Here is a 23,572-nt window from a genome sequence, read left to right as displayed (position 1 = left end):
CTCAGCCTCCCGAGTAGCTGGGATTACAGGCGTGAGCCACCACACCCGGCTAATTTTGGTATTTTTAGTACAGATAGGGTTTCACCAAGTGGCCCAGGCTGGTCTCAAACTCCCGACCTCAAGTGATCCACCCGCAGGAGCCTCCCGAAATGCTGGGATTACATTATTTTATTATTTGTTATTATTTTATAACCTTATGATCTTAACTTACATTCCCTCCTTTGTTTATGATTTGATCAAAAAACGCTCCACTCGGCTTTAGGCCTGGGCCCCAGCCAGGACTTTGTAGTCAGCAGCAAAAACACAGTTTGGTAGCATGGCTCCTCTGAGCCTCAGTTTTTCCATCTGCACAGTGGGCTAAAGTCTGTGCTCTTTTAGGGATGTGTGGAGTGAGGATTTAGGGAAGTGACTCAGACAGAAGCATCTGGCACATAGGAAGCCCTCGACTAAGCCAGCTTGCTTTCTTTCTTTTTTTTTTTGAGACAGAGTCTCGCTCTGTCACCCAGGCTGGAGTACGATCTCGGCTCACTGCAACCTCCACCTCCTGGATTCAAGCCATTCTCCTGCCTCCGCCTCCCAAGTAGCTGGGACTACAGGCACGCGCCACCATGCCCAGCTAATTTTTGTATTTTTAGTAGAGACAGGGTTTCACCATCTTGGCCAGGCTGGTTTTGAACTCCTGACCTCAAGTGACCTGTCCACCTCGGCCTCCCAAAGTGCCGGGATTACAGACGTGAGCCACCACATTCTGCTTACCATTCTTTTTTCTTGCCTCCCAGGTCTACAGCAGCTCTGAGTTCCTGGCTGTCCAGCCCACTCCTACCTTTGCTGAAAGGAGCTTCAGTGAAGACCGGGAGGAGGGGTGGGAGCGAAGCGAGGTGGACTATGGCCGCCGGCTGAGTGCTGACATCCGGTAGGTGGCCTAGGGAAGTGTAGGCAGATCCAGCTTCCAAGCCTGCTGGGAGGTAGACACAAAATCTGATGCAAAGGGAGCTTCCTAGTGGCCAAGTAGAAAAGGGTCGAACATACTGACCAGCCTAATCAAGTCTCTGACAACCTTGCTGCCTTTGGCTCTGTGTTCCTGATCTCTTGTCTCATGCAAACATAAGACAGCTCTGCACCATCATGCTGCTACATGCACCTTTCCTTTTGTCCAGAATGTCCTTTGCTGACTAACTCCTGTTCATTTTTCAAACTGAGACACAAGAGAAATGGTCAGTGTCTGCTAGAGGATGGGTGTTGGAAGCTGGCCGTTTTTGTTTTTTTTTTTGAGACAGTCTTGCTCCATCACCAGGCGCCAGGCTGCAGTGCAGGGGCACGATCTTGTCTCACTGCAACCTCCACCTCCCGGGTTCAAGCGATTCTCCTGCCTCAGCCTCCCAAGTGGCTGGGACTACAGGCACGCACCACCATGCCCAGCCCATGTTGGCCAGGATGGTCTCGATCTCTTGACCTCGTGATCCCCCTGCCTTGGACTCCCAAAGTGCTGGGATTACAGGTGTGAGCCACTGCGCCCAGCCAGAAGCTGGCCTTTTTAAAAAAAATTGTTGGCCGGGCGCGGTGGCTCAAGCCTGTAATCCCAGCACTTTGGGAGGCCGAGGCGGGTGGATCACGAGGTCAAGAGATCGAGACCATCCTGGTCAACATGGTGAAACCCCGTCTCTACTAAAAGTACAAAAAATCAGCTGGGCATGGTGGCACGTGCCTGTAATCCCAGCTACTCGGGAGGCTGAGGCAGGAGAATTGCCTGAACCCAGGAGGCGGAGGCTGCGGTGAGCCAAGATCGTGCCATTGCACTCAAGCCTGGGTAACAAGAGCGAAACTCCGTCTCAAAAAAAAAAAAAGAAATTGTTTAAGAGATTGGTTCTTGCTCTTTTTCCCAGACTGGAGTGCAGTGGCACGATCATAGCTCACTGCAGCCTCAAACTCCCGGGCTCAACAGATCCTCCCAAGTAGCTGGGACTATAGGCACCTGACACACACCCAGCTAATTTTTGTATTTTTAGTAGAGACAGTGCTTCAACACATTGGCGAGGCTGGTCTTGAACTCCTGACCTTGTGATCCGCCCGCCGCAGCCTCCCAAAGTGCTGGGATTCCAGGCATGAGCCACTGCATCTGGCCAAACCTGTCTTTAAAAAAAAACAAAATGGTGAATAAGAGGTCCCCAGGTAGACAGAGGACAGTGCAGACAGAGGGAACTACTCATCCCGTCTATGTAAATTGCCCCTGACTGCAGACTGGGCGTTAAGATGTGGCCATGAAAGGTGACCGAGTATCCTAGGTGCAGTGCCTGGCAGCGCCCCGCAGCTTCTTCCTCCCCGCAGGCTGAGGTCCTGGACGTCCTCGGGATCCTCGGGTCAATCATCTTCATCCCAGCCCGAGCGGGGTCCCAGCCCCTCTCTCCTGAATACCATCAGCTTGGACACGATGCCCAAGTTTGCCTTCTCATCAGAGGATGAAGGGGCAGGCCCAGGCCCTGCAGGCCCCAAGAGGCCTGTCTTCATTCTAGGGGAGCCTGACCCACCCCCAGCAGCCACCCCAGTGATGCCCAAACCATCGAGCCTTTCTGGTAAGTGGGGCTCTGAGTAAGAGGGAGGGATGATGTCATGGAAGTTTCCCAGAGGAGGGGCTTTTTGAGATGGGTTTTCAGGGATGAGTAGGAGTCCTTCAGAGTCAATAAAGGGTTTAAGATAAGAGAAGCCAGGTTCTTAGAGAGACCTCCAACCCCCAAGGAACCGCAGTCTAGGGTAATTCTCCCCGCCCCCACCTTCATACAGTCAGGATGGGACCCCTAGCTCCCAAGATGGGGGAACTAAGGGTCTAAATGGGTATGGAGGAAGGCTTCCTGGAGGAGGAGACTTGAAGACTTTTGCATAGAGAGTAATCTGGGAAGGGAGTGCAGGAAGAGGGAACTGCATGAGCAAAGGCCAGGAGGCTGGACTGTGTAAATAGCGACCAGGGAGGAAGGGCCTTCCCCTTCCCCTTAGAGGGGCCACGTGGTGAGTTTGAGGGGCGCCCGGCTGATCCTGCCGACCTCCTAGCCGACACAGCTGCCCTCAGCCATGCCCGTCTACGGAGCAACAGCATCGGCGCCAGACACTCCACGCCGAGGCCTCTGGATGCCGGCCGGGGCCGCCGCCTTGGGGCCTCGAGAGAGCCAGCCCCTGAGAAGTCCCGAGCCTCCTCCGGCGGCGGCAGTGGCGGGGGCCGTGTGCCCAAGTCGGCCTCTGTCTCTGCCCTGTCCCTCATCATCACGGCAGGTAACGCTTACGGCCCGTTCTCACCTCTGTCTGTCCACACCCATTGTAACCAACAAGGCGAAGGCCTTTCCTGAGGTGGGGAGGCTGGGACTGAGCCCCGGGAGAGGGGAGCCGGAGCGAGACCCAGGGAGAGCCGGGGGACAGTGTTCCCGGTGGAGGGCACCGCACGTGCAAAGGCCTGGAGGGGCGATGATGCTTGGGACACTGGAGCAATAGCAAAGTGACCAGGGTGGTCATCACGGTGGGAAAGAGGGGACCCCACGGGGGACCTGCGAGGGAGTGATTGACCCCCTCCCTGGCCCTCTGCAGATGACGGCAGCGGTGGCCCCCTCATGAGCCCCCTGTCCCCACGCTCTCTGTCCTCAAACCCGTCGTCCCGCGACTCCTCGCCGAGCCGAGACCCGTCCCCCGTGTGTGGCAGCCTCCGGCCCCCCATCGTCATCCACAGCTCCGGCAAGAAGTACGGCTTCAGCCTGCGGGCCATCCGCGTCTACATGGGCGACAGTGACGTCTACACCGTGCACCACGTGGTCTGGGTGAGCACCGGGCGGGAAGGCAGGGACCCGGCTTCTCGTCTGACCCCGCCCGGCCAAGTCCCTTCTCAGAGCTGCATTTTGGAGTATGGCAGGATTCGGGGACACAGCTGGTGCCACCAAGTTCATCGCGGTCCCTGTCAGTTGGCAGGGAGGAGGTCACATGAGCGAGACAGCGATGGATGGAGGCTAACAGATCCCAAGTGATGTTAACCGCCCAGCTCCGTAGAGGGGTGCGCTGGGCATGTTGTCCTCCCTCCCCCAGCCCAGCGGCATCAGTCCCACTTCGGGGCATCAGTCCCACTTCGGGGCATGCCCTTCCTATTGGTTGCTCCCTAAACAGACAGAGAAGCCTTTCTAGAGGAAGGGGCAGAGGAGCTGGGGCTTTGATGGGTGAGTAGGAGTTCCCCAGGATCAGGGAAACTGAGGCAGCACAAGAGGCAGCAGTTTGCTGGCGTCCCACAGCAGACCCAACCTGAGCTGGGGTCTCCAGATGTGGGGCCCAGGCCACTGAGCCCACTGTTCCCGTCTGCCCCCAGAGTGTGGAGGATGGAAGCCCCGCCCACGAGGCGGGCCTGCGAGCCGGGGACCTCATCACCCACATCAATGGGGAGTCGGTGCTGGGGCTGGTGCACATGGACGTCGTGGAGCTGCTGCTGAAGGTGTGTCCCCCCGCCACTGCCCACCGTCAGGGCTCCCGGCAACCCCTGGCCACAGCTCTGGGTTCCCCTGCTTCTCCCTGTCGAGACACACAATCCCACATCCACCGTCAACTCCAGGCCCTGCATGCCCTCCTCCTTCTGCCCAGAATACACATCCTTCTTCAGCCCCAGTATCACCCCTCAGAGCTCCTCCTCCAGGAAGCCCTCCGTTCTCCCTGGGTACCCTCACATCTTTTCCTCCCTCTTGCCTGAGACCTGGAGGTAGGAGATGGCCTCAAGAAAGGAGGAAGGGCCGGGCACTGTGGCTCACACCTCTCTTCCCAGCACTTTGGGAGGCCAAGGCGAGAGGATCGCTTGAGCTCAGGACTTTGAGACCAGCCTGGGCAGCATAGTGAGACCCCATCTCTACAAAAAATTTCAAAATAAAGTTAGCTGGGCTAGGTGGCATGTGCCTGAAGTCCCAGCTACTTGGGAGGCTAAGGTGGGAGGACCGTTTGGGCCCAGGAGGTGGAGGCCATAGTGAGCCGTGATGCCACACTGCACTCCAGCGTGGGGGACAGAGGGAGACCCTGGTTGTAAAAAAGAGTGAAGGGCCAGCTGCGATGGCTCACACCTGTAATCCCAGCACTTTGGGAGGCTGAAGCGGGTGGATCACAAGGTCAGGAGTTCGAGACCAGCCTGGCCAACATGGTGAAACCCTGAATCTACTAAAAACACAAAACTTAGCTGGGGGTGGTGGCGGGCACCTGTCTGTCATCCAGCTACTCAGAGGCTGAGGCAGGAAAATCGCTTGAACCTGGGAGGCGGAGGTTGCAGTGAGCTGAGACCGCGCCACTGCACTCCAGCCTGGGTGACAGAGCAAGACAACACCTCAAAAAAAGAAAAGAGTGAAGACTCCCATGTGGGCAGCTGTTGTGGGTGGCGCATTGAACAGACAGACTGTGGGCATGTGTCTTTGGCCTGATGACTCCTGGGCCATTAGGTGGGTGATTGGGGGATGGGAGATCCTGGGGTGATTAATGGATGGATACCAGGTAGGTGGGTGACAGACCCCGGGGGGCATGGAGAGTGAAGAGGGCAGGGCTCCATGGGCGCTGACTTCGGGTGAGGGGTCCCGGCAGGAGGGCTGGTGCTCCCTGCACTGTTTGGCAGGATTTGTTGGGTAGGTCACTGGTTGGGTGGATGAATGATGTCAGGGTGGGGGTTCCCAGCTGGTGCCCGGAGTGAAGGGGACATAGCAGCTGCCGGGCAAGTGCTGGGCCCTGCGAGGGCACAGAGGCAACCCCTCACCCTCCTCCCGCAGAGCGCCAACAAGATATCCCTGCGGACCACTGCCCTAGAGAACACGTCCATCAAGGTGGGCCCCGCCCGGAAGAACGTGGCCAAGGGCCGCATGGCGCGCAGGAGCAAGCGGAGCCGGCGGCGGGAGACCCAGGACCGGTGCGCGGCGGTGGCCACCAGGGAGCGGTACAGAGGGGGCGGACCGTGGGGACACGTGGTGGGGACAGGGATTCTTTTTTTCCTTTTTTTTTTTTTTTTTTGAAACGGAGTCTTGCTCTGTCGCCCAGACTGCAGTGCAGTGGCTCGATCTCAGCTCACTGCAACCTCCACCTCCCGGGTTCAAGCAGCTCTCCTGCCTCAGGCCCCCAGGTAGCTGGGACGACAGGCGCCCACCACCACGCCCAGCTGATTTGTGTATTTTCAGTAGAGATGGCGTTTCGCCATGTTGGCCAGGCTGGTCTCGAACTCCTGACCTTAAATGATCCGCCCGCCTTGGCCTCCGAAAGTCCTGGGGTTATAGGCGTGAGCCCCCGCGCCCGCCAGGAGCAGGAGTTCCGAGGCTCCCGGTTCTCTTACCCCAGGCGGAAGTCACTCTTCAAGAAGATCTCCAAGCAGACGTCCGTGCTGCACACCAGCCGCAGCTTCTCCTCTGGGCTCCACCACTCACTGTCATCCAGCGAGAGCCTCCCCGGCTCGCCCACCCACAGCCTCTCCCCCAGCCCCACCACTCCCTGCCGCAGTCCAGCCCCTGAGGTCCCAGCAGGTAGGTGCACCTATGGCCGCCAGCTACCCTGGGGGCAGGGGCTGGTGGGCCCCAGGCGGGAGTGAGCAGTCTGGGGTATGGAATGATGCGACGTTAGGGAAAGTGAAAGTGACGACCGGAAGGAACGTCTTCCGGGCTCCTGGTCTAGAAGGGAATCCGGGGGTACTCAGACCCTCGTGCAGGTGCCAGCAAAGGAGGTGCCCTCAGAGGAAACATCATGAACAAATGGGGCTAGACAGGAGGGGTGGGGAGTCTGAGAGGAGGCTGGGCTCGGAGGCTTGGGCCTGTAATCCCAACACTTTGGGAGGCCAAGGCGGGAGGATCACTGGAGCCCAGGAGTTTGAGACCAGCCTGGGCAACACAGAGAGACCCTATCTGTACAAAATATTTAAAAATTAGGTGGGTGTGGTGGTGCACACCTGTGGTCCCAGCTACTCAGGAGGCTGAGGGGGGAGGATCGCTGGAACCCAAGAGGTTGAGGCTATGGCTGAGCCAGTGCACTCCAGCCTGGGGACAGAGCAAGACCCTGTCTCACAAACAAACAACAAAAGCCAGGCATGCTGGGTGGCCACAGGGAAGGATAGGGCTTTAGCGGTGTTCGTGAGTCTCACAACTCCACCTCCGGGCTGGGGACATTGAGGCCGGCAGCCCTGACGCACCCTTATCACCCACAGACACCACCGCGTCCCCACCCAGCGTCTCCCCGAGCTCCAGCAGCCCTGCCTCCCCAGCTGCTGCCGGCCACACCCGCCCCAGCTCCCTGCACGGCCTGGCCGCCAAGCTGGGGCCACCCCGCCCCAAGACTGGCCGCCGCAAGTCCACGAGCAGCATCCCGCCCTCCCCGCTGGCCTGCCCGCCCATCTCCGCGCCCCCGCCGCGCTCGCCCTCGCCCCTGCCAGGGCACCCGCCCGCGCCTGCCCGATCCCCGCGGCTGCGCCGGGGCCAGTCCGCTGACAAGCTGGGCACAGGGGAGCGGCTGGATGGGGAGGGGCGGCGCGGCCGCGGGCCGGAGGCCGAGCTCGTGGTGATGCGGCGGCTGCACCTGTCCGAGCGCCGAGACTCCTTCAAGAAGCAGGAGGCCGTGCAGGAGGTTAGCTTTGATGACCCGCAGGAGGAGGCCACTGCGCTGCCCGCCCCGGTGCCACAGATCGCCGTGGAGGGCGAGGAGGCCGTGCCAGTAGCTCTCGGGCCCACTGGGAGAGACTGACCCCCCTGCCTGGTCTCTCCCTGGCCTCAAAGTCACGCGTTTTTTTGTGCAATGTTTTTTTTTCCGTAAAGTCATGCCTGGATGGAGCCTGAGCCACCAGTCTGACACCCGGAAGGCGAGAAGCCATCTCGGTCCTTGCTGGAAGGTGGAGACACGCTTCCCTTGTGTTCTGGTGTCAATCAGGGGGCCGGACGGGGCAGGAATGGGGGACAAGGGTGGCTTTGTAAATAGCAGCAAATCCCTGCAACTAATTTATTATTTTTTTTTTTTTTTGAGACTGGGTCTCACTCTCACCCAGGCTGGAGTGCAGTGGCGCGATCTCGGCTCACTGCAACCTCCGCCTCCCAGGTTCAAGAGATTCTCCTGCCTCAGTCTCCTGAGTAGCTGAGATTACAGGCACGTGCCACCATGCCAGGCTAATTTTTTTGTATTTTTAGTAGAGGCGGGTTTTCACCATGCTGGCCAGGCTGCTCTCGAACTCCTGACCTCGTGATTCGCCTGCCGCGGCCTCCAGAAGTGCTGGGATTACAGGTGTGAGCCACCGCGCCTGGCCTAATTTATTACTTTTTATAAGCGATATCGGACTGAGCCACCCCTTGAAGGCGGCTGCCAGGTCTTGCCCCAGACACCTGGGACCCTGTTTGCAGGCCCTGCCCGCTGGGCTGAGAAGGAAGCACTTTGGACAAGTCATCTGTGTTTGTGTTTTCTAGTTTTTCTGTAGTTTTTACGTATTTTGTGTTACCAAGTCTCACTCCCCTCCCAAGACCCACCCGTTGAGGGGATGGAGCCGAGCTCACCTGTACGGGTCCGTAAACGATTCCCCTCACCCACAAAACAGTGTAATCCCAACGATGGACTGGACTCTGAAGGCCACTTCCCACCGTCCCTGCTAGAGTCTGCCTCTAATCCTACTAGCTTCAGCCTGCAGAAGGGTTGTGGGAGCTGGGGCTTTGATGGATAAATAGGTGTTCACCAGATCTGGGCAGAGGGGTCATCCGCTCCCCAGGTGGGCACTGATGCAGGAAGGTGCAGTTCTCACCCGGCACTGCCAAGGCAGCCTCCAGAAATGCTCGGCGTCCCGGGGCATCCTCTATTCCGCCAGTCCCGCAGGACTACGTTCGGCTACTTCCGGAAACACTCGGCGTCCCCTCTCCTTGGGCTCCGCCTCGGCCTCGCCTTGTCCCGTCTATCCTGGACAAGATGCCGTGTGTTTGAGGCCCGGCAGAGCGAGCCCTTGACCGTGATGTGTCTGAAGCACCTGCTAGGGGTTCCCTCCCTGTGTCAGAGCCTCTCTGGGATGAAGTTCAAGCCGGAAAACCCAGTCGAGGCTCAAGTTTGAATTTCAGCTTCACTGTGTGGCTCTGGGAAAATGGCTTTCCCACTCTGTGCCTCAGTTTCCTTGTGTTTACAAGACTAATCCCATTGACTGTTTATTACGCACCTACTGTGTACCAAACGCTTTTACTCGTGGCTTCTCCCTCAGCCAGCCTTGAGAAGGCTGGAGGTGGCGTCATCACCTCCGTTTTACAGACAAAACAGCTGAGACCCCAGCGAGGGGCAGAGACCTGGTCCCTCGATCACCCGGCAGGAGTCGTGGCAAAGCAGACCATATCAGCCAGACCCCGTTGTGGGCACTGTCATCAAGGGAGCTTGAATGGAGGGTCTGGTGACAGATGCAGCCGACTCCAGCCCCAATCATCCCCCATGATGCAGTGTGACCCACTGGGCACTCTGGTGAGGGAGTTTTCCAGACACCCAACAGCCCACTCTGCGTCCCTTTCTGAGTCCCCTGCGCAGCACTCCTTAGTGTTGGAGGGTAGACCAAGGCTGTGCATGATTCGCCCCCTCTTTCCATCCTGGAGCTGGCAGTGAATAAAAGCCCGTATTTACAAAGATGAGCTCCAGCGTCTGGATTTATGAGGGACTGAGAAAGGAGGAAGGGAAGAGTCGGGAGGGGAGCGGAATGAAATAGACCTGTGGGTCAAAGTCATTGCAAGAGGGTTTTGAGGGCTGCATAGGAGTTCGCAGTTGAGATTCTTCCTGATGCCACCGTTAGTACCAGCCTTCTGCTACCCTCTCCCTGTGAGTACTCCATCATAGTTCTGCCCTTAAAAGCTTCCTCCAGACATCTGGGACCCTGAGCTATGGGTTTTTTTTTTTGTTTTCTGAGACAAGGTCTCGCTCTGTAACCCAGGCTGGAGGGCAGTGGCTCGATCACGACCATCTGCAGCCTTGATCCTGGGCGCCCTGAGCTATGCTAATAAAATAAATAAGCAGCCTGGTGCGGTGGCTCACGCCTGTAATCCCAGCACTTTGGGAGGCCGGGGCGGGCACATCACCTGAGGTCGGGAGTTCGAGACCAACCTGATCAACGTGCAGCAACCCCGTCCTACTAAAAACTACAAAATTAGCCGGATGTGGTGGCGCATGCCTGTAATCCCAGCTACTCGGGAGGCTGAGGCAGGAGAATCGTTTGGACCCGGGAGGCGGAGTTGCGGTGAGCCGAGATGGCGCCATTGCACTCCGGCCTGCGCAACAAGAGCGCAACTCCGTCTCAAAGTAAATAAATAAAATAAAATAAAATACGCAATCGTCGTGTCTTTCTGTGCCATAAAATTCCCTCTAGTCGAACCCAGCCCAGCCCTAGAGCAATCCGTTACTTCCGGGGCGCACAGCCGGCTTGCAAAATCTCTTGGCTACGTCCCCATTTCCGAGTGCGTTCGGTTATTTCCGGAAACAGTCGGCATCTGGGCTCAAGTCCTCTTAAATTCCCGTGCCCATAAGGGTCGAGATCGTTGGCTGTTTCCGGACGCTCTGGGTTGCCATGGAAACTCCTTCAATCCTGGCTTTTTTCGGACCTCCGCTTTCTGCCGCAGGCCCTTTACCCACTCTACTGCCACCCTGTTTGCTGAGCTTGAGAACTCCTCACTCGCCCCCCGGAACCGTCTGTGCTTCAGCAATTTCCATAAGCTAGCGGTCGCCTCTGGGTCTGTACTCCCATGGCCTCCATTGGGCACTGAGCACATTCGGCTCTTTCCTGAAACGCTCAGCGGTCTCGGGGATCAGCCTCAGTTGTGTCAGCAGCCCGAGATAGTGTTCGGCCACTTCCGGAAGCGCTCGGGCGTCTCTTAAGCCCAGCCGAGCCCAGCCTGGGCGCCCTCACCGACCCGATTACGCTCGGCTACCTCCGGAAATGCTCGGCTGTCTCGGGCGCCCTCTAGTCCGCCAGTCCCGCGGGATTACGTTCGGCTACTTCCGAAAACACTCGGGTGTCCCCTCCCCTCAGGCCCCGCCTCGGCCTTGTTTCGCCCGCCCCGCCCGAATACGTTCGGGCATTTCCGCCGGGGGCGGGCCAGGCCGCTCGGAACCGTGGCGGCAGCGGAGGCGGGGATCCCGCGGCTGCGGCGACGGTGGCCGCGGTGGAGCCACGGGGCGGGCTCGGCTTGGTGTGACGGCGGCTGCGGCGGCGGTGGCGGCCGCGACCAGGTGAGTCCTGACTGGCCCTCTTGGCGGGAGGGGCTGGGAGTGTGCTTAAATGCGGGGCTCCCAGGGCCAGTGCGGGGCCCCGCTGGAAGCCTGAACGCAAGCGCCAGGCTGCGTCGGGCCCCGCGGGAACTGGGGGGCCGCAGGGAGGGGGTGTCTCGGGCTCGTCTCCGCAGCGGTGCAGCCTCCCCGGGACGATCGGGGCACAATGAGGGGGACTCCGTGCGTTCAAGATACCGGACCGGAGCCGCGGCCCCAAATGCAGGGAGGCCCTGCCTGGAGTGGGGCGTCGAATAGTATCGAGGGGCGCCCAGGCATTGTGCGGGGCAGAATGGGGTGCGGGAGAGCCGGGGGTCGATCCCACTTCCGGTCGCCTGGCCGGGCGGCCGGGTCCACGCAGATCCGAGTGCGCGTCCGTGTGAGCGCGGAGGCCCTGCGTTCACCCGGGGAGCCCCCAGCCCTGCCTGCCCCGCCCCTCCCGCCTCCCGTATTCGGGGAGCGCTGCTCCCGGGGCGCGCACACCGGGGCGCGGAGGCGGGCTGGCAGGCAGATGCAGGCGGTTTCCTGGGCATCCCCTCCCGGGGCCTCAGTTTCCCCACCTGTAGAACGAAGGTAGCAGGGTCCTGGGAGTGGGTAAGTTGGGCACCCGAGTATGTGGAGCCCCTTCTTCCTGCTCGGACACCTCTTGGGGCTCCCCATGGCTGAAGGGTGCTCAGAGCCTCCTCCTGACACCCGGGCCCCTTGGTGGCTGGCACCTATCCTTATAGCCACCCTGAATCCTTGACAGGCACCTTACCCGCTGCCAAGCCTTTGCATGCGCTGTACCCTCTCCCTAGGACACCTTCCTATCCACGGTGATGACCCATTCTGTAGAAAAGCACGTCCGTCCCTCCACCCTAGCCCTTTCGTCACAGGAGGACTGAACCTGCGGGGCTAGGCTGGGAATGTGTGCCCATCTCTGCCTCCCCAGGCTAGGGCTCCTGGGGAATGATCGGCCCCCTGCAGCGGGCAGCCTTCCCTCCTTCTCAGCTGCAGTACCCCCACCTTCTCCTAGCTCCCTGTCCCTCCCTGGGGCTAAGGCTCCTTTTGAGCACCTCTCCGTCTGCAATTTTTTTTTTTTTTTTTTTTTTTTTGAGACAGAGTCTCTGCTCTGCCGCCCAGGCTGGAGCATCTCGGCTCACTGCAACTTCCACCTCCCAGGTTCCAGCGATTCTCCTGCCTCAGCCCCCCAGGTAGCTGGGATTACAGGCGTGAGCCACCACGCCCAGCCTCCGCCATCTGCATTTTGCACTTACTCTGGGCCCCAGGCTGGAGCTCCCTGCCCCCGCCCACTCCCCCTCTGGACAGGAGGTCCGCTTGCTTGGAGTTACTGCTAGGTCTTTGCTTGTGCAGGGGCCTCTCCCTGGACTTCCTTCCCTACCTCTTAGTTCAGCTGGCCTAACCCCTCCATGGGGCTCCCAAAGCAGCCGGAGGGGCCCCCATTTCATCCTCCCTGCCCTGGGTGTCTGGCCACCTGGCTCCTTCACCGTCATATCCATCTGGGCCTTGGAGTCCAAGGATCTGAGTGTAAGTCCTGGCTTCCTCCTGGCCTACCGCAAGGCCCTAGATACCTCCCTGCTCTGAGCCTCAGTTTCCCCATGTGTAACAGGGGTGATTAAAAGCTTGTTTACTTACTGGGTGCAGTGGCTCACACCTGGAATCCCAACACTTTGGAAGGTCAAGGCGGGAGGGTCGCTTCAGCCCAGGAGTTTAGGACCAGCCTGAGCAACATAGCAAGACCCCACCTCTATTAAGGGGAGGTGGCTCATGCCTGTAATCCCAGCATTCTGGAAGGCCAAGGTGAGTGGATCACTTGAGGTTTGGAGTTTGAGACTAGCCTTGCCAACATGGAGAAACCTCATCTCTATTAAAAATACAAAATTAGCCGGCCTGTAATCCCAGCTACTCAGGAGGCTGACGCAGGAAAATCATCTGAACCTGGGAGGCAGAGGTTGCAGTGAGCTGAGATGGCGCCACTGCACTCCAGCCTGGGCGATAGAGCCAAACTCCATCTCAAAAAAAAAAAACAAAAAAAAAAACAAGAAAAAAACTGGTTTACTGAGCATGTACTATACCTGGGGCAGGTTCTTGGGAGCTCCACTCCCAGCAGCTCCAAGGGAAGGCTGGCAGCATACCCATTTTATAGATGGAGAAGCTGAGGCCCTGAGAGGGACCGGCCCCACGGTCAACCAGTGTGATTCAGGGAATTCCACATCAGGATTTGGGCCCGTGTCCGTGTTGGGGTGAGAGGAGTCGGCCTGGCCAGCGCTGCCCTATCCCTCTCTCCCTAGGTCGGCGTCCTCGGCCGGCCCAGCATGGTGGCAGTCTGCTCCCTTGGCTCCCTCGTCTGGCGCAGCCAGCAGAGCCGCCAGCCGTGGGTGCTGATGGCCCTCCGTGTGACGGCATGAGCGGCCTGCCCCAGCCCCACCCACCGATGGAGGACTTAGTGGCCCAGTGACCTGAGACCCCGCCACCAACCCCCTCCCACAAGTTGACGAATGGTGGACTCAGCGACCAGTGGCCCTTGTCAGGGTCATGGAATAATTTGAAGAGAGACATGAGCGGCCCCCGTGGTCGCCTGTGACTGCTGGAGATAGAGGTGCGAGCACCCCAAGCCAACCCAGCGGACCCTCCCAGGCCCCGCTCTGGCCAATGGGGCCAGTGGGACTCCAAGCAGCCGCCTAAGCATCCAGACCCCACCCCCCAGGTGGCCATGGCGGGCCCTGAGGGCTTCCAGTACCGCGCTCTGTACCCGTTCCGCCGGGAGCGGCCGGAGGACCTGGAGCTGCTGCCTGGCGACGTGCTGGTGGTGAGCCGGGCGGCCTTGCAGGCACTGGGCGTGGCCGAGGGTGGCGAGCGCTGCCCACAGAGCGTGGGCTGGATGCCCGGCCTCAATGAACGCACACGGCAGCGAGGTGACTTCCCTGGCACCTACGTCGAGTTCCTGGGGCCTGTGGCCCTGGCCCGGCCCGGCCCTCGCCCACGGGGCCCCCGCCCAGTGCCCGCCAGGCCCCGTGATGGGGCCTCTGAGCCAGGTAAGTGGCAAGCCAGGGCCCTGGAAAATGGGAGTGGTCCCCTCAGACCCTTGGTCTCCTCTTTTGTCCAGTCAGGCAGTGGGACCTCTCCAAAGAAGGAGGAAAAAGGACATTTGGTCATGTGACAAGTGTCTTTGCTACTATCAAGTGCTAGGCTCAGCAGTGAGCACAAGGCCTGGTCCTGCCCTCGTGATCTTCCGGTTCAAGAAGGGATGAGTGTGTTTAGGAGGGGCCACCCGCTGTGAGGAAGGGGGCTTGCGTGGGAAGACCCGAGGGTGGAGGCTCCAGACAGTGGGCACAGCGAGGGCAGGGGCTGTGGGTGGAGCTCTGATGGCGGGAACAGCCAGCAGGCGGACCGGAGGGAGGAAGGCGAGGGCAATGCGCGCTGCCCTGGAGGACCTGCTGGGGTCGATTTTGAGGCCAGTGAGAGTGTTCAGTAGGATTCAGAACTCAGCCTAGCTTCAGCCTACATTTTGCAGATAGGGTCCGTTGAGGAACCCCTTTGGTGACCCTGATTTCCAAAATGAAGAAAGCCACAAAGCCCAAGGAGGTTGGGATGTAGGGTTGCTCAGCTGAGGCCACACAGCACAGGGGGGTGTGAGGACCCCACATCCCTCCCCAAAGACCTGTGGCCGTCACCACTTGCCAAGGGTGTGCCAGGAGTGGAGAACTGGGCACCCTGAGCCCACTCGGCGATTGCTGTGTGATGGGCAGGGGGCGTGGGCTCTGGCTGGGGAAACCGAGGCTCGGGTTGCAAGGAGGAAGCCACGGGGGGGCTGCATGCCCAGCACGGTCTGCTCCCGCCCTCCCAGCGGCCCAGCAAGGCCGTACGTGCAGACTGGGAGGCCTGAGTGCAGGCAGTCAGATGCCTCACGTGGAACCAGTCGGTCACCCAGGAAGCCCAAAGCCCCAGGAGGTGCCAGGCCTGCTTGGTGCCAGGGTGACACTGCCCAAAGGCAAGCCAGAGTCCCCAGCACAGGGCAGAATAAGGGGGTGCTGAGGTGGTACAACGCTGGCTCGGCCTCTGGCATCTGGCCTCTCCAGGACCCAGGCCTGCGTCCCGCCTTGGCCGAAGGAGCAGGAGGCGGCCCCGGCCGGGCTCCCAGCCAAAATCTGCCTCTCTCCCTGGTAACAGCCGCCTCCCTCCTCTGCCTGGCCTCTGTCCAGTCACCGTACACCGCCCCACCTCTGAATCTTCAGGGTTATGTGACTTCAGCCAGAACCCACCCACCCCCCAAGGCCTCAGTTTCCTCATCTGGAAACAAAAGGGTTGGCCCCTGGGGACGCTGGGACCCAACCCCTCGGGAATGTCCCTAAGTCACCTGAGCCCTACCTGGCTGTGCACCCACAGGGGAGGCTGCAGCCCCTCTCAGCCACAAATGCTCACCTGTGAATGGGAGTGATGCGGTCCCGATGGGAACTCCATCCCCGCTGTGCAGTCCGATCCCAGGCGACTCGGAGTGTGTCCCAACCCACCGGCCGGAGTGTCACCCACTTCCTCTCCCCTCGTCCTTTATCATTTTTTTCTTTGGCCTTTTTCCTGCAGCTGGGCCTTTCTCCAGCTTGAGGCGCCACCTGGCCCATCACTCAGGGAGGCCCCGCAGGCCCCGGCTTGCCCCTGCTGTGTGCCAGGGCGTCCCCGCCGAGGGCCAGAGCTGCGTCCCACAGTGGCAGACAGCTTGCGCTGAGGCTGGGAAGCGGCGCACAGAGGGCCCTGTGGAACCGGGGAGCCAGGGCTTGCGGGGGGGCGCCTGGGCTTGGAGGGGTTTTGGCTTTTCCAAAAGGGAAAAAGGATTCTCTTTCTACATTTTAATTGGGGGAGGAAAGAATTTTAGAAGCACAGTGATTGAGAAAACGGAGCATGGTCCTTGGAAGGAGGCTTTTCTGACCCGGGCCGGGAGTTTCCTTTCCTTTCATCCACTTTTGTGTTTGCATCAAGAAGGGAGAAGTGGGCCGGGCACGGTGGCTCACGCCTGTAACCCCAGCACTTTGGGAGGCCGAGGCGGGCGGATCACTTAAGGTCGGGAGTTCGAGACGAGCCTGGCCAACATGGTGAAGCCCCATCCCTACTAACATAGTACAAAACTGAGCCAGGCATGGTGGCGCACACCTGTAATCCCAGCTCCCCAGGAAGCTAAGGCACAAGAATCATTTGAACCCAGGAGGTGGAGGTTGCAGTGAGCCGAGATCACGCCACTGCACTTAAGCCTGGAAAACGGAGGGAGACTCCATCTCAAAAAAAAAAAGGGGGGGGGGGAGGCCGAGGCAGGAGGATCACTTGGCCAGGAATTCGAGGCTGCAGTGAGCTAGAATTGCCCACTGCTCTCCAACCTGGGTGACAGAGCAAGAACCTGTCCCAAAAAAAAAAAATTGGAGACAATGTCATTGGCCCATTTTTTATTTGAAAGAACTGAGGCTGCAGGGTGTGGTGGCTCACGCCTGTAATCCCAGCACTTTGGGAGGCTGAGGCGGGCGGATCACCTGAGGTCAGGAGTTCGAGACCAGCCTGGCCAACATGGTGAAACCCCATCTCTACTAAAAATACAAAAAGTTAGCTGGGAGTGGTGGTGGGCACCTGTAATCCCAGCTACCCAGGAGGCTGAGGCAGGAGAATCTCTTGAACCCCAGAGGTGGAGGTTGCAGTGAGCCGAGATTGCGCCACTGCACTCCAGCCTGGGCAAGAAAGCAAGACTCCACCTCAAAAAAAAAAGAAAAAAGAAAGAAAAAAAGACCTGAGACCCAGAGAGGGCAGGTCCTGTGGCCAAGTTTGCGCAGTGGGCTGTGGTGAAGTCCACACCTGCTGTTTGACTTTCAGTGGCTGCTGTAAAAAAAAAAAAGTTACCACAAACTCAGCGGCTTCAAACAATGGAAACTTATTTATTTATTTATTTATTTATTTTGAGACAGAGTCTCAGTCTGTCGCCAGGTGCCAGGCGGGGCCTCGGCCTCCCAAAGCGCTGGGATTACAGGCCTGAGCTGCTGTCCTGGCCGGCTTTCTCTTCTTAGAAGGACACCAGCCAGTGGGTTTAGGGCCCACCGTGACGCCAGGCTGGTCCCGCGTGGACATCTTTGCTTTCCTTACCCCTGCAAAGACCTCTTTCCAAATCACGTCACAGCCACAGGCACCAGGGCTGAGCACTTGAACGTAGCATTTGGGGGACATTATTTAGTGCACCCCACCTGGTCTGTGAAGTCGTGTGAACTGCTGGTATTTTAACCCAGAAAACTGTGTCCCATCAGTTCCGCCCTCCCCCAGCCCCTCCAGCCAAGGTCTTGTGGCCTCCTGAGGAAGGCAGTCCAAGGTGCCAGGCACTTCCCTGAGGTCCCTGCTTCACACCACCCTGGCCGAGGTTCAGCAGACAGAGAGGGGCTGGACTCCTTCCAGGTACCCCACCAACATGTAACACCGCCGCCTCCCTCCCCCCCACTTCCTCCGCCAGGCCTCACACTCCCCGACTTGCCGGAGCAGTTCTCCCCACCTGATGTGGCGCCCCCTCTTCTGCTGAAGCTTGTAGAGGTCATGGAACGGACGGGTGAGTTCCAGCCTGGCTGCAGCCCCCTGGATTCTGCTTCCTTACCTCTAGTGACAGGCAACTCATCCCCTCGCAGGACCTCCAAGCTCATGCCGCACAGAAGCGAGCTGAGCCTGGATGCCCTGGGCCTCTCTGTTGACTAGGCCAGAGTGACTCCCAGGGGAAGAGGGGAAGGTGGACACAACCAGGCCACTGCATGTGCTGTGCCCTCGGCAAGATCTCCCTCCGCACCCCTCCCATGTCCTTATCTCTGGGTGTCAAAGCGAGACGGCAGGGGGCTTTGAGCAGCCAGCCCAGGCCTCACGGGGTTGGGGCAGCATTTGAGAGCTGACTCGCCTGTCCCCTCACCCCCAGGGCTGGACAGCGAATCTTACTACCGGCCAGAGCTCCCCGCACTGCGTACAGGTGAGGGGCAGCCTCAGTGGGCAGTGGGTTGGCGGGGAACCTGGGGGCCCTAGTACACATCAGCTGGACATGTCCCCCCTGCACCCGCAGACTGGTCCCTGAGCGACGTGGATCAGTGGGATGCAGCAGCCCTGGCCGATGGCATTAAGAGCTTCCTGCTGGCACTGCCCGCGCCGCTGGTGACCCCCGAGGCCTCGGCCGAGGCGCGCCGGGCCCTGTGGGGTGAGCCTGGCGGGGAGCCCAGGGGACGGGGGGGGCTGCAGCGGGCGGGAGGGTGCCAGGCCCGGCTCACCCTACCCTGGCCATCTGTCCGCAGAGGCCGGGGGGCCCGTGGGGCCGGCGCTGGAGCCCCCGATGCTGCCGCTGCACCGCGCTCTCACGCTGCGCTTCCTGCTCCAGCACCTGGGCCGCGTGGCCCGCCGCGCCCCGACTCTGGGTCCCGCAGTTCGGGCCCTGGGCGCCACCTTCGGGCCGCTGCTGCTGCGCCTGCCGCCGCCGTCCTCACCGCCGCCAGGGGGCGCGCCCGACGGGTGAGGGGCGGGGCCTTGGGTCCTCGCCCGCGGAGCGGGACCGGGCGGAGTTAGAGCGAGCAGGGGTGGAGTTATGGGTGGAGTTTGGGGCGGGGTGGGCGGGGCTTGGCCAGACAAGTGGCGTCTAGACTCTAAGGGAGGGGCGGGGTCCAGAGTGAAAACCTGTATTCTTGTGATGATGAAGGAGAGGGGCTCTGGGCTCCTGGGTCGTGGGACAGAGGGCGAGGGGGTCTAGTCCTGAGGCATGTGGGTGGCGCCTGCACCTTCCCTCCTGCTCATGGCAGCTCCGGTACTGCTCTCTTGCTCGCCTTTGTGTGAGGATTTATGGAGCACTTACTGCATACACGTATGAGGGAGCTGGTCTCACACACCTGCCTGTATCATCTCCCCCCGCCCTGCACGTACCTGCACATACCGTCTCGTATATACGCCGCAGGCGTGCAAGCGCACGCTCAGTCCTGGGCACACGCGTGGGTGGAGCGGCCCCACCCAGCCCTCCCCTACTCCCTCCCCCCTCAGGAGTGAGCCCAGCCCTGACTTCTCGGCGCTGCTCGTGGAGAAGCTGCTTCAGGAACACCTGGAAGAGCAGGAGGTTGCGCCCCCAGGTGAGTCCTCTGTATCGCTGGTCATTTCTTGCCGTTGGGGGACCGTGAACGCGGATCTCTGGGTGCTGCTGGCATCAGCAGGCGGGCTGCAGTGGGAGGCAGCCGCAGTGTACAGCCGGTGCTCAGGATGCATTTGTTTTCCTGTCCCCCAGCGCTGCCACCTAAACCCCCCAAGGCAAAGCCGGTCCCCGCAGGCCTGGCCAATGGGGGGAGCCCATTGTCCCTGCAGGATGCTGAGTGGTACTGGGGGGACATCTCGAGGTAGGTTGCTGGCAGAGGGCCAGGGGCCAAGGAGGTGTCACAAGGCGGGCGGGGTCTCCAGGTGGCTCAGCAGCCCCAATGCGAGATGTCCCCACAGGGAGGAGGTGAACGAGAAACTCCGGGACACTCCCGATGGCACCTTCCTAGTCCGAGATGCTTCCAGCAAGATCCAGGGCGAGTACACGCTGACCCTCAGGTGGGGGCCTGTCCCTGCAGGGATGGTGGAGGTCACAGATCACAGAGACTGGGAGCTCAGAGGGGGTGGGACATGTGTGGTATCAAGGATGGGCGGCCAGGCGCGGTGGCTCATGTCTATTATCACAGCAGTTTGGGAGGCCGAGGCGGACAGATCACCTGAGGTCAGGAGTTCAAGACCAGCCTGGCCAACCTGGTGAAACCCTGTCTTTACTAAAAAATACAAAAATAAGCCAGGTGTGGTGGTGGGTGCCGGTAGTCCCAGCTACTCGGGAGGCTGAGGCAGGAGAATCGCTTGAACCCAAGAGGCAGAGGTTGCAGTGAGCTGAGATGGCGCCACTGCACTCCAGCCTGGGCATCAAAGGGAGACTCCATCTCAAAAAAAAAGGGACAGGAGGATTGCGGGTCAGGTGCGGGGTCCCACTGGGTGCCAACACCCCTCTCCTCCCGCAGGAAAGGCGGGAACAATAAGCTAATCAAGGTCTTCCACCGAGACGGGCACTATGGCTTCTCAGAGCCGCTCACCTTCTGCTCCGTTGTCGACCTCATCAATCACTACCGCCACGAATCCCTGGCCCAGTACAACGCCAAGCTGGACACGCGGCTTCTCTACCCTGTGTCCAAATACCAGCAGGTCCGTGCCAGCCTGGGAGCCAGGGAGGGTAGCACCTGGCCGGCCCCAGGCCTCAGTTTCCCAGATAGGCCTGACCAGGCCATGCAGCTCCCCTGATTCCCCCGTGTTTCTCCAGGACCAGATCGTCAAGGAGGACAGCGTGGAGGCGGTGGGCGCCCAGCTCAAGGTCTATCACCAGCAGTACCAGGACAAGAGCCGCGAGTACGACCAGCTTTATGAGGAGTACACACGGACCTCCCAGGTACGCCGGGCCCCGCACATGGGGGAAACCGAGGCACAGAGGGGCAGTGGCAAGGCTGGGAGCAGGATGACCAACCCCAAGGGCCTGAGGATAAACATCCGGTTCCAGGTCACAGAGCAGGCACTCAGCATCAAGGGCCGTTCTGAAAACATAGAAATAAGGCCAGGCACAGTGGCTCATGTCTGTGCCCTGGGAGGCTGAGGCAGGAGGATCAGTTGAGCCCAGGAGTTCAAGATCATTCTAAGCAACATAGGGAGACCCCTCAAGAAAAAAATTTAAAAACTAACCAAGTGTGGCGGTACTTGCTTCTAGTCCCAGCTACTCGGGAGGCTGAGGTGGGAGGATCGCTTGAACCTGGGAGTTGGAGGCTGCAGTGAGCTGTGATCACGCCACTGCACTCCAGCCTGGGTGACAGAGCAAGACCTTGTCTCTAAAAACAAGTAAATAAAAACAGAAATAGGTGTATGAGGCCGGGCGCGGTGGCTCACGCCTGTAATGCCAGCACTTTGGGAGTCCGAGGCAGGCAGATCCTCTGAGGTCAGGAGTTTGAGACCAGCCTAGTCAACATGGTGAAACCTCGTCTCTACCAAAAATACAAAAAAATTAGCTGGGTGTGGTGCCACGCACCTGTAAATACCAGGTACTGAGGAGGCTGAGGCAGGAGAATCACTTAAACCCAGGAGGTGGAGGTTGCAGTGAACCAGGATCGTGCCACTGCTCCAGCCTGGGTGACAAGAGCCAGACTCCATCTTAAAAAAAATAAACTTTTCTTTTTGAGGTGCGTGGTCTCACCACGTTGCCCAGGCTGGCCTCAGACTCCTCGATCCAAACGATCCTCCCACTTCAGCCTCCTGAGTAGCTGGGATTACAGGGAATGGCCACCACCTCTGGCCTCTGTCCCTTTTACTGATGTGTTAGCCGAGACTCTAAATGGACAAGATACCTGTCCAGAATCAGTTAGGAGCACTGTAGCCTCAAGTGACTTTGGGCCTGAACCTCAGTTTCCCTGTTAATAGTTGTTACTTTGTTGGAGGTTGTTGGAAAGGTCCAGGGGACAATGCAGGGAAAGTCCTAGTGCAGTGTCTACCCCAAGACGAGGCCTGTGAGCGGTAGCAACTAGATCTCTCATTCATTTTCAGCGGTGTTAACAGGTCCAGGTCTTTGTGCATACCTATAGGAGGCTATAAAGAAGGAGAGGGTTTCGGGAGTGGGGTTTTGAAAACTGAATAGGAGTTCATTTAGTGCAGCAGGAGTTAGAAGAATGACACTCCAGCTGGGCACAGTGGCTCACGCCTGTAATCCCAGCACTCTGGGAGGCCGAGGCAGGCAGATCACAAGGTCCGAAGTTCAAGACCAGCCTGGCCAATATGGTGAAACCCCATCTCAACTAAAAATACAAAACTTAGCCAGGCATGGTGGCATATGCCTGTAGTCCCAGCTGCTCTGGAGGCTGAGGCAGGAGAATTGCTTGAACCTAGCAGGCGGAGGTGGCAGTGAGCCAAGATTGCACCACTGCACTCCAGCCTGGGCGACAGAGTGAGACTCCGTCTCAGAAAAAAGAAAAAAAAGAATGACACTCTGATAGAGGGAGAGCCTGAGCAGCCTCCATATCACAGTTGAGATGTGCCTTCACCCCTCACGAGGGCCTTTTGGGGAGTCCCAGGAGGTGCTGAGATGCACCCACTCCTCCAGGAGCTGCAGATGAAGCGTACGGCAATCGAGGCCTTCAATGAGACGATCAAGATCTTCGAAGAGCAGGGCCAGACCCAGGAGAAGTGCAGCAAGGAATACCTGGAGCGCTTCCGGCGTGAGGGCAACGAGAAGGAGATGCAGAGGTGAGTCTGGCACCTCTGCCCCACCCCACCCCACCCCACCCTGATCCGGTGCAGCACCAGCGCGAAGGGAAGGAAGTAGAAGGAGGCCAGCCACCTGGAGGCGAAGAGCCTTCTGTTGAAGTGGACTTTGGGCGGGGCGTGGTGTCTCAGGCCTGTAATCCCAGCATTTTGGGAGGCCGAGGTGGGTGGATCACTTGAGGTCAGGAGTTCGAGACCAGCCTGGCCAACATGGCGAAACCCCGTCTCTACTAAAAATACAAAAATTAGCCGGCATGGTGGCACTTGCCTGTAGTCCCAGCTACTAGGGAGACTGAGGCAGGAGAATCACTTGAACCTGGGAGGTGGAGGTTGCTGTGAGCTGAGATTGAGGCACTCCAGCCTAGGCAACAGAGCAAGACTCTCTCAAAAAAAAAAAAAAAGAAAAAGAAAAAAAAGAAAGAAATGGGCTTTGAAGGATGAATAGGAGTTTGCCAGAAAGAGAAATCAGAGGAAACAGCAGGGGCACAGGCTCAGAGGCTGGATGCACATAGTCTGGTGCAAAGTAGGTCCTTGAGAAAACCCTGGAAGCCAGGTGCAGCTCCCTGCTTCCCTGTGGCTCATTTTGGCAATCCCAGCACTTTGGCAGGCTGAGGCTGGAGGATTGCTGGAGCCCAGGAGCTTGAGACCAGGCTGGGCAACATGGTGAAACCTCATCTCTACAAAAAATATTAAAATATTAGCCAGACATGGTGGTGCACACCTGTGGTCCTAGCTACTCCGGAGGCTGAGGTGGGAGGGTCACCTGAGCCAGGAATTTGAGGCTGCAGTGCGCCGCCATAAAACGCTGAGGTCGGCAGAGGGCGGAGGCTCGCTCCGGTAATCCCAGCACTTTGGGAGGCTGATGCGGGTGGATCACCTGAGGTCGGGAGTTTGAGACCAGCCTGACCAACATGGAGAAACCCCGCCTCTACTAAAAATACAAAATTAGCTGGGCATGGTGGCACATGCCTGTAATCCCAGCTACTCAGGAGACTGAGGCAGGAGAATTGCCTGAACCCAGGAGGCGGAGGTTGCGGTGAGCCGAGATCGG

At 59.2% G+C, this 23,572-nt stretch overlaps 2 protein-coding genes across 2 annotated transcripts in view; both read left to right on the top strand.

Annotated features, from left to right (window-relative positions):
• Positions 1-9,605, top strand: part of MAST3 (microtubule associated serine/threonine kinase 3) — a 37,117-nt gene extending 27,512 nt beyond the window's left edge. The window contains exons 14-21 of the mRNA XM_032267916.1: positions 744-913; positions 2,326-2,570; positions 3,043-3,261; positions 3,571-3,797; positions 4,334-4,456; positions 5,760-5,896; positions 6,319-6,500; positions 7,175-9,605. Of these exons, the coding sequence (XP_032123807.1) occupies positions 744-913; positions 2,326-2,570; positions 3,043-3,261; positions 3,571-3,797; positions 4,334-4,456; positions 5,760-5,896; positions 6,319-6,500; positions 7,175-7,707 (1,836 nt within the window). The 3' untranslated portion in view covers positions 7,708-9,605. The remainder of the gene's footprint in view (positions 1-743; positions 914-2,325; positions 2,571-3,042; positions 3,262-3,570; positions 3,798-4,333; positions 4,457-5,759; positions 5,897-6,318; positions 6,501-7,174) is intronic.
• A 1,411-nt stretch (positions 9,606-11,016) lies between these two features.
• Positions 11,017-23,572, top strand: part of PIK3R2 (phosphoinositide-3-kinase regulatory subunit 2) — a 15,564-nt gene continuing 3,008 nt past the window's right edge. The window contains exons 1-12 of the mRNA XM_032267922.1: positions 11,017-11,193; positions 13,521-14,264; positions 17,705-17,797; positions 18,152-18,202; positions 18,293-18,424; positions 18,519-18,732; positions 19,252-19,337; positions 19,490-19,598; positions 19,696-19,794; positions 20,247-20,427; positions 20,543-20,668; positions 22,361-22,503. Coding sequence (XP_032123813.1) covers positions 13,943-14,264; positions 17,705-17,797; positions 18,152-18,202; positions 18,293-18,424; positions 18,519-18,732; positions 19,252-19,337; positions 19,490-19,598; positions 19,696-19,794; positions 20,247-20,427; positions 20,543-20,668; positions 22,361-22,503 — 1,556 coding nt within the window. The 5' untranslated portion in view covers positions 11,017-11,193; positions 13,521-13,942. The remainder of the gene's footprint in view (positions 11,194-13,520; positions 14,265-17,704; positions 17,798-18,151; positions 18,203-18,292; positions 18,425-18,518; positions 18,733-19,251; positions 19,338-19,489; positions 19,599-19,695; positions 19,795-20,246; positions 20,428-20,542; positions 20,669-22,360; positions 22,504-23,572) is intronic.

Source organism: Sapajus apella, unplaced genomic scaffold (genome assembly GCF_009761245.1).
Source record: "Sapajus apella isolate SASKATOON/1434 unplaced genomic scaffold, GSC_monkey_1.0 scaffold173, whole genome shotgun sequence".
NCBI classification, from domain to species: Eukaryota; Metazoa; Chordata; class Mammalia; order Primates; family Cebidae; genus Sapajus; species Sapajus apella.
This window is presented reverse-complemented; position numbering and strand designations above follow the sequence as displayed.